This window comes from Plectrocnemia conspersa, unplaced genomic scaffold (assembly GCF_051122295.1).
Source record: "Plectrocnemia conspersa isolate PC_06_02 unplaced genomic scaffold, ASM5112229v1 ptg000004l, whole genome shotgun sequence".
In the NCBI taxonomy this organism is placed as follows: Eukaryota; Metazoa; Arthropoda; class Insecta; order Trichoptera; family Polycentropodidae; genus Plectrocnemia; species Plectrocnemia conspersa.
In genome coordinates, this window is record NW_028277168.1 from 3,496,663 (window position 1) to 3,506,769 (window position 10,107).

The 10,107-nt window shown below is 31.1% G+C and overlaps 1 protein-coding gene across 1 annotated transcript; it reads left to right on the forward strand.

Moving 5' to 3' along the window:
* The first annotated feature begins 1,636 nt into the window (after positions 1-1,636).
* LOC148235687 (zinc finger protein basonuclin-2-like) lies at positions 1,637-4,355 on the forward strand. The gene is made up of 2 exons (XM_088184219.1): positions 1,637-1,772; positions 2,086-4,355. Exon 2 carries the CDS (start codon positions 2,124-2,126, stop codon positions 4,218-4,220), a length of 2,097 nt encoding a protein of 698 aa, XP_088040345.1. The 5' UTR covers positions 1,637-1,772; positions 2,086-2,123; the 3' UTR covers positions 4,221-4,355.
* Positions 4,356-10,107: the final 5,752 nt, after the last annotated feature.

Genomic DNA, 10,107 nt, shown 5'->3' on the forward strand with positions numbered 1-10,107 from the left:
TTCTATAAATATTAAATTAAATTATTTAGTATATTTTATATGAGAAAAATTCCAATTATATGTCGTAAATAGATCTTCATCAAAACTATATCAAAAGAAATATATTTTATCATTTTATTAAGCTATTATAATATAAAAACAATTGGCTTCAATTGCATAAATATATTGAGAGTATTTCAGTTTTTTTTCATGAGTGTAAATATATATTCAGTAAAATTACAAGCGACTGACAATTTTATATTGATATAAATATATATTGTAGAGCAATAAAAATATATTTTCAAAATCAATGAGAGTAAATATTATCTAAATTATTAAAATTTTCATAAATATATAATATAACATAAATAGCAGTTTTTATGATGTATTTAAAGTAAGCCCAATGCAAAAATAATTATGCTAGTCTGAAATACATAAACTTGACAATATATATTTAATTGTAATTATTTAGTATTTTTTATATAATAAAAATGCTTATTATATATCGTACATAGATCTTCATCAAAAGTTTATTGATGAAAAAATATTTTATAGTTTTACTCAACTATTATAATATAAAAATAGTTGACGTTAATTGCATAAATCTAGGGTCGGCTGACAAAAACACATTGGTAAAAAATTACAAATTTATAGAGAAGACAAATAACTTAATAAAAGTCGAACTAATCTAACAAATTTATTAACAACTATGTTTAATTCATATTAATATGTTTTAAATTATTACATATTTGAAGAAAAAAATGTATTGACAAGAGTTAGATTAGAAAAAAATGTTAATTTTTGATTTGTGTTTAGTATTTTTTTAAATAAAAAACACTTTTTATGTTGAAAACCAAAAATGACACCCAATTTTATATCGTTGCAAATTTTGTACTTTAATGGAAATATATTTATAAGATTTTCCATGATATTTAATATGAATGACAATGCTTATGACGTATTTAAAATTAGACTTATGCATACTTTTTTTATGCTAGTTTAAAATATATAAATTAAAACATGCAATATTTAGTATTTTTTATATGATAAAAATACCTATTATATAATATATTGTATATACATATTTTTCAAATCTATTTTGATGGAAATATTTTTATTCCATAAAAATAAATAATTTATACAAATATGTTGACAGATAGAATATCATAATTATTGTTTTATTTACATTCATCAATATATAAATATAGTTATTTATATTTTAAGTTAAATCTAAAGTCGCTAGATGGCAATAGTTGTATAGAAGTAGAAATGCGCGAGCGCTCATGCAAGATTCTTGAATTACATTATTCGGATATAATATTTTGTAATTTTATATTATACATAAATACATAACAGTTACATCAATTATTGCATTTGTTATTTTAAGATAAAATTTAAAGCATAATAATAATAATAATAAATAGCTTTGATTACATTAATATATATTGTAAATATTATTTTGTTGTTATTATACAAAAAATGTGAATGTTCATGAGCAATTCATTAGATTTTAAGCTATTTATTATTATTATTGTAGTGAAGGACTCATGCGACGCCGGTAGCTCCGTCCTTGTCGCGCTCGGTGCGCGTCACCTGTGTCCGCCGTGTAGCTCCATGGCTCATGGCTCTGCTTGGGCCCATGGCATGGCTCATGGCTTGCGACCGGCGACCGACGACCGCTCAGTCGCACGCCGGTTCTCGCGCGGGAGCGTCGTGTCGTGCTGCATAGAACACTATCCGATCCGCACTCGAGACTTCACGCATTCACACCGCAAACCGACGCAACATAACAGGTGTGTGCTTCGACAGTGACAGTGACAAATTTTCAAATCATTTATTTCATTAAAATCACTAGCATGAAATAATTAAATTCAATTGTTGCAAATAATAATAATATTACATCAAAATAAAAAAACAAATGATTTGAATTTAAAAAATCAGCACTTGAGATAATTTTTATTCGCTGCGAATAATAATAATTTTGGATCAAAATAAATGATTTGAATTTTATAAATAAATACGTGAAATAATCAATGCTTGTGTACATTAAAATTATTTGATGTGAATGAATAGTTATTTTAATGTATGTTTTTTTTGTTGTTGCAGTTTTTGATCGATTTTAATATGCCGACATCGTAGCGATAATGGACAACAAAGAATCACAGAAGCCTTCGCTGCCGATGGGCTTGGGATACTTCTTACTGCCGCCTCATCCCGGTCCCCCTCCGCGCGTCGCCCAGCCTTTTGACTTCAGGAACTTGGGCGCCAGCTTCGGAGGAACTTCTAATCAGGACGATTTTGCTTCCAAAGCTTCAGCTTCCAGCAAAATGTCACCCAACTCTTCAATCACTGATGACTCCAGGACCATCAAGTCCGACGATGAAGACGCCCGCGAAGATTCGCCGGACATTTCGTTCAATATGAGCGACGGGGCGCCGGATCTCAGATCTTCCGCCGATTTATATCCGATGAGGTCTTCTTCTAAACGTCACGATATAACACAGTGGCCCATGAATTTGGGCATTCAGTTCGTCAACCCATCGACGGGTAAAAAGCGCGTACAGTGCAACGTCTGCCTCAAGACTTTCTGCGACAAAGGTGCTCTCAAGATTCATTTTTCTGCGGTCCACCTCAGAGAGATGCACAAGTGCAGCGTCGAAGGATGCACGATGATGTTCAGCTCTAGAAGATCCAGGAACCGACATAGCGCTAATCCGAATCCAAAGTTACACTCGCCGCACACCCGTCGGAAGATTTCGGCGCACGACGGAAGATCAGCTCAACCTTTCGGAATCATACCGAGCGGTCGACCTTTGCCTATTCCGCTACCGCTTTTGGTGCACGATCAACTGCCAGCTATGAATCCAAGTGCAATGCCTAATTTTAGTGACTTTGAAAAACTATATAGAAGTAGCGCCGCGTGCGACGAGCGCATGCTTTATAAACCTCTAGAAATTAAAAAGAGGATGTCCGAAGAAGCGCGGAAAGAAGAAGAAAAGATTCAGAAGCTCGCTAATATTAATAAATTCTTAGCTGATTATCACAAATATGGGCAAGAATCGGGCGAAAGACCAGCACCGCCTGAACCTATCAAGAGCGAACCGATCAAAACTGACGATGAGCCGGAAGATCTTAGTATGCCTAGTAAGCGAGAACCTCGGAAGATCGAAGATGAAGAGAAACCGATCGTAGCTGTTCCGAACAAGAGGAAGCGAAAGAGCGAGAAGCCCACGCGTTGCTCTCAATCGACCGACATGAATCTCTCAGACGAAGATTTATCAGGCGAAATGTACAAAAATATCAAACATTCGCCTGAATACAATCATGATAATAATAATACATTTCTTGATGAGCCTCTATCGTTGAAAATGCCTAAGATTGAGAGAGAAATGGAAGACGGTTCAGAAGATCTGATTAATGTGAAAGATGAGAAAAACGGAGAGAGGGACTCGGCTTCTCCGGCCAGGTCGAGCGCGCCCTCTGAAAAAATACGTCTGAGGTCGGACCTCTACAGTGGTTCCAGTTGTAAAAGCGAGTTTACAGAACCTATGAGCTTGGCACGTATGTGCGCTCCGTCGGAAGTCGAACCGAGTTTAGCGGAAGAGCACACTGAAGACTTAAATCAACTCGAAATACCCATCGATGAAGAAAATCCTGATAAATGCACGGCTTGCGGGCAGATTTTTCAGAACCACTTCTTGCTGCGTATCCACTTTAGAAACGTTCATTTGAAACTGCTGCATCAGTGCGATATTAATGGATGTAATGCTGCGTTTCCGTCGAAAAGAAGCAGAGATAGACACAGCTCCAATATGACGTTACATAGAAAGCTACTGTCGACTTCTTCGCCGCATTCTGTGCATCCGAAGTTAGAGCATCAGGGAAACGGGATGGGGTTCAACGCTGAGCTTTTGAATAGACTGTACGCTGATATCAAAGGCTTAGCTTCCACTCTCGAGACTCTGAAGTATCATCCGTACGGTGCAGAATCAGTTCCGTCGCTTCCGGTTTTTGTATCTGAAGCAGTTCAGCAGTATTGGCGAAGAGCCGGAATGGGCAGCAGGGATGCTAGATCTCCTCTCTCGGCGTCTTCGCCTCCTGTGATTTCTCCGGGGCGCGCCGAACCCCCCAGAGACGAAGATAACCCGCTTTTTCGGGAGTCGAGCGAGTCCTTGAGGAGGATGACTTCTTTGTGCGAGCGCCAAGAGCAATTGTACCAACACCACGTTCCCGTTTCGTGATGCAAGTTTTCAGCCTGAGCTGATCGTCAGAGAAGCGTCAGGTCTTCTTCGAAACTATACTAAAAATGTGATGACTCTAACTCTATCGAAATAAAAACGCAAGTCATTCGCGAGCGCGTCGTGAAAATTCTCTACATGTATTTTTTAAAATAAGTCATTAAAACGCTTGTGATTTTTGTGAAAAATCGTTCGAAGCAATCGAATATAGAATACCGGTAAATGTTGTTATTTATATCTAATATTAAAATACTTGACTATAGGACAATTAGTTAATTTGTAAATCGATATGCTTTTTTCAATCGGCGCCTTTGTTGAAAATAAGGGCAAGTTATACTTTAATTGACTCGCAATATTTGATATAATTATTATTAACTATTGTCAGTTTTAAAATTAATATTAAATTAATTAGTTTATTGTACTACGAACAAATGTATAAAAATAAATATATTAAATTAAATTAGATAAGCAAACATACACTCGATAATTTCTAGCTTTTATTGTTTTCTCAAGAAAAATCAATACCGCTGTAACCTCTTTATTATTATTATTATTATTATGGTTAATATATAATTTTACATACTTCATGTGTTTGCTCGACTGATTTATTTTTATTTTTAATGATTGTATATTTTTTTATATATATATATATATAAATGAAACAGTGATGAAAATAAAATAAGCACAAATCACATATCATTTTTTATTCATTTCTACATTATTTTTTGTTTTCATTACTGTCTATTCTACAAATGTTTTTGTGATATTTTTCAATGGTAACTATTAAAATATTTTTTATCGAATTTAAGACGTGTTGTGTATAAAAATGTTGAATCGATGCGCGAAGCAGTAATATAAATTGCAAATTACGAATGTAAACAGTCAGTATTCGTTTCAATTTTTCCTACTAAAAATATTTGCTGTATTTGACTTTTCACGTTTCGCGCATTGATTCGTCTCTCTATAGTGATAATGTGAATCTTTATATCATCATCGTTCAGTCTATAACGCAATTGCACCGTCTGTGTGAAAGAGATGGATATTAAAAAATAATATAAGAAAAATCATAACGAATATATCGAGTGAATCTAAATGGCTCGAGCATCTCACGATGTACATATAAAAATTTATTATTGTTTTAAACTATTCATGAAATCGGCGCACTAGTCCGCCGCGCTCTATCGTACATTTATACATAATAAATATAATAATATTAAATAAATAGGTGGTGAAAAATCATTGTAAATTGCTGTATTTATTAGCGAATAGCTCGTTTTATTTCTCATTGGATGTTGAAACTAATCGTTATTCACGGCTGCGATGAAAACCAATAAAGAGCGTTTGGATCTAGTATAATCCGAACGTAATGAACAAAAGGTGTGTCTTATTTCCACTACTTTTCGGCCATCTTGTCCCACCTCCCTGACCTCCGAGAGCTCGACGATGGACTGTCAGCACGACGTGATGATTTATGACTCAAAACTGGGCTCATTGCTAAATGAGATGATTTTTTGTCCATTTTTTTGGACTCGGTCTGCATACGAAATGCATTAATTGCTCTTTGGGCAATGCGTTGAAAACGTGAAGCAGTTACAAAATTAGTTATTAGGTAAGTTATTCGAGTGAAAAAATGGCTAAATTTACCTTTATAATGACATGAACATCAAGTAGATACAGTTAATATTATTGTTATATAATCTAAGATTTTTTAATATTGCTAATAAAAATATTTTAGTGACATGTTTATGGTTTTTTTGGTCAATTTAGTTACATATTTTAATTTTTGTATGATACTATCAAAATTTAGTTTCAATAATATCTTATTCAAGTAGCTATTAATAAAATAAATTTTATAGTGCAGCTGTTTGAGGCTATTTGAAGCAATTAAGTTAAAATATTATTGTAATTTTTACAGGATACTGTCTTAATATAGTAAAGACGCTATTTTGTGAAACACAGTCTGCTGATTTAAGTTCTGTATTGTTTACAGATACGATAGTAAATTATTTAGATAGCAAAGCAAATACAAAAAAATGTTAGTATATGATATGGTTTATTTTTCCTATTTAAGATTAATATAATTAAAAATACAGAGAGTCAATTTATTTGTTATTTTTTCATTAAAAAAATACTTTAATGCAATGGTAATTTCTGCATTCTATTTTTGATATTTAGTTTTAACCTATTATTTGCTGAAATAAATACTGTATTATTTTGAGATACGATAGAATACTATTTAGATATCAAATCAAATCAAATACTAAATTAAACTATGCTATTTCTATTTATTTTAAAGCAAAAAACATGAAAAGTAAATGCATTTTTATTTTTTCATTAAAAAAGTTTTTTTTTAATAATATCCATATTTAGTTTAGACCCTTATTTTATGAGAGATGATACAGTTTTTAAAAAATTATCTACTGCAAGTACTATATTATTATATAGTACTTAAATCAGTAGTTAAGTGAACTAAAATAGTTTTTATTTAAATTGCAAAAAATATCCGAATTCACATAATGAATGTTAATTTAAGGTTTTATGCAATAGTCACAAATCATTTCTATTTTTTTATGCTTTAATGTTCATTCATAAATACACTATAATTTATTAAATTAAAATTATAAATGCTGATCTCACTCTTGCTATTTAGATTTTATAAAATGTATTATAAATAGTATTAATTAATTAAATATTTAAATAGTGAATAAACCTTTGATTTTTTAAGTATAACGTTACAATTAAAACTTATTATAGACCGTTATTTTTCTATATATAATGCAAGTTCTTTACTTCTAGATTTTTAATAGATAGTATAAATGACAGTATTGATTTTTAAGCTTTTAACGAAATCTAAATAAAAGTCATGACTGACTTGTACTAGATAAAATTAGTGATACATGTAATTTATTGGTGATCGGAATATTCCGTAAACAAAAAATTGCGCAATATTTGATTGTTTAATACTAGTTTGTCTGCAAAATCATCTACTTATATGTAAAAAATTTAATAAACATAATTTTTGGTGCTGAATTTTCGCTATGAATTGTTTTTTTTTATTAAATATATTAAATTTATCACTTATTAATTTTTTAAATTATTAATAGTATGTGCAAAATTATCTATACATACGTAAAAAAATTATAAGCGTAATTTATGTTGCAGAATTTTTTTTATGTATTATTTTTTTAATAAATGTAATAAATTTTCGATTACGTTCTACACCTGTTTAGAAAAAAAAAAACAGTATTAAATTATAAATTATTAATGAAATTTCAATAAAAATACTGACTGACTACAATAAATAATTTATATTATTAACGTGTTACTAGATGAAATTAGTGATACATATAATTTTATTGTTGATCGGAATATTCTGCAAACAGAAAACTGCGCACATAAACCTTATAAAATAATGACTAGATTAGAAAAAAGTGTATCTGAAAGTAACTGAAACAAGTAATAATATAATAAATATTTTTGAACTAGTTTGCCTAAATGTATTAATTCTTGAATAAATTATGTATTCAGCTTTCAATTACGCATGTCACTTATTTTTATGGGAGCAATTGTTAGTAAACGCAATTTTTGATGCGCGTAATTGCATGTGTGCGCAATATTTGATTGTGTAATTTATGTATACACAATTGCCTATATGTAGAATTTTCAATGAGGATAATTTTTGGTGCAGATTTTTTTTTATTGTAATAAATTTTCAATGACGTGCGATATTTTTATGTGCAGAATTTTTGATACGCGTAATTATCTATATGTAAAATTTTTGATTTGTGCAATTTTTGATGTGTGCAATTTTCCATGCGCGCAATTTTCTTTATATTATTTTTTTAATGTATGTATTAAATTATCAATAACGCGGGTTGTTTGTAATAAAAATTATGAATATTTTTGTGTACAGAATTTTTGATGCGCGCAATATTTTGTGTGGATTCTTCCGTCCGTTTTTGTTTATGAATGGGTTATTAAATTTTCAATGACACACGATGTCTGTTAAAAAAACAAAAGAACGTAATTCTGTCTATGAATTTTTGATGTACGTAATTATCTATGTGTGCAGTTTTCCATGCGCGCAATTTTCTTTATATATTATTTTTTTATTGTGTATATTTAATTATCAATACCGCGCGTTGCCTATCATTAAAAAAATCTTTTTTTTTTGTTCGACGCCTGTTAAAAAATTTACATTCTTCTTTTTACGAATTTTTATATGTGCGGAATTTTTCATGTGCGCAATTTTTTATGAGTGAAATTTTCTGTCTGTATTATTTCTGTGTGTAGGATAAATATCAATAATTATTGCTTAATCATATTATTATTTAATACTTTTTTTGATAAGCTTAAGTTGTATTATACATTAGGCTTCTTCACTTGTGACATTGCAAAATAAAATTGACTGTGAGAGAAGCATTTATATTTTATATGAACTTCTACCTTTATAACAATATATTTATTGCATTATATTGGCAAAGGGAATGTAAATTATTAATTAAAATCGATTGACATAAAATCAATAGTATCTAGATACAAACTTATTTTAATGAATCGTGTGGATATAATCAAGCCATTTTCTATGATCTTAAGTGATTAAAATTTTGACCAATTAATATATCGTAGGAGTGTTTTGCATTAGTAAAAGAAGCGTTGACAAACTTATTACATAAATAGTTATTAAAAATAAGCGCAGAAAAAACTTTAAGATTAGTTAGCAAATTAACTATATAGAAAAAAAGTAATTAGTTTTACAATATAAACATGTACAAATATTAAATATTATTTTTTATTGCCTGAAGATAACTTTCCTATTTTTTATGTTGATAAGAGACGAGCGATACGATTCAGCGTTGCCTTAATCACATATGTACAATACATACAACGCTAAACTGTTCAATTCTTGAGGTTTGAGTGAGATGGGCAAACTTTGAGAAATATACATGTAAATACATGTGATATTGTGATTACAATACGACAAACAGAGCCCTAAATGTCTTGGAACCTCGAACAATGTGTCACTTTTCCACCCCATTCACTCAAATCGTTCTCGGATGACCAGAGCGTGTTGCCATTGCGGGATGCCATCACGACTCCCGTCACTCAACGTTGCTCTGTCACTAATGTCGCCGAGGATGACAGGGGACCGTGACTCGCGATTCGTGACCCCTGGACCCTGTCACACCCCGACATTTCAATATCCACCATTTGAACAGGTGACAAGTGCTCGGACGCGGATTTGTCAGATCAAAGTTCATAATAACGCGCGCCTTTACTATGGACATTCGCCCGCGGCGCGTTTTCGTCTCGCTCGTGACGATTGTGATCGCGATACGGTGATGTATGGTTGTTTGTGGTGTTCGTTCGATTTAACAATTTCGATGTAATAAACGTTGACAGAAGAAAAGATCTCGTTATGGAACGTCTCACATTCAAAGTCTTCCCTGGTTTTCTGTGCCATTATTCAGATTATTTTTGTTTAGTATTTATATCATAACGTATGATTTATAAAATTAGTATGAATAAATGTTGTTCTCGTAATTTTAAATCTTATAGTCGGCATCTTCTTCGGGTTGAATTATTAGATTTTGGACTTGGTAACTGGGACAGGATTGACGTGAAGTGAAAAGCGGCTGCTTCCTCGGTCTTTTAAGTCTCAGTCGACACTCGAGTTAATGTTTAAATTCCAAAGTCAATTTTTTTTAAATGTAATTCATTATTGTGTATTTCTTAAAAATAATATTTAAAAAATAGCAATACATATAGTGTTTCAAATTTTATAGAAATTGTTAGCAGCGGAAAAAATAATATTAAATTTAATTAAATATTAATTACTAATAATAAAAATAACTATTTATGTGTAGCTGAGCAAAAAATGTACATTGTA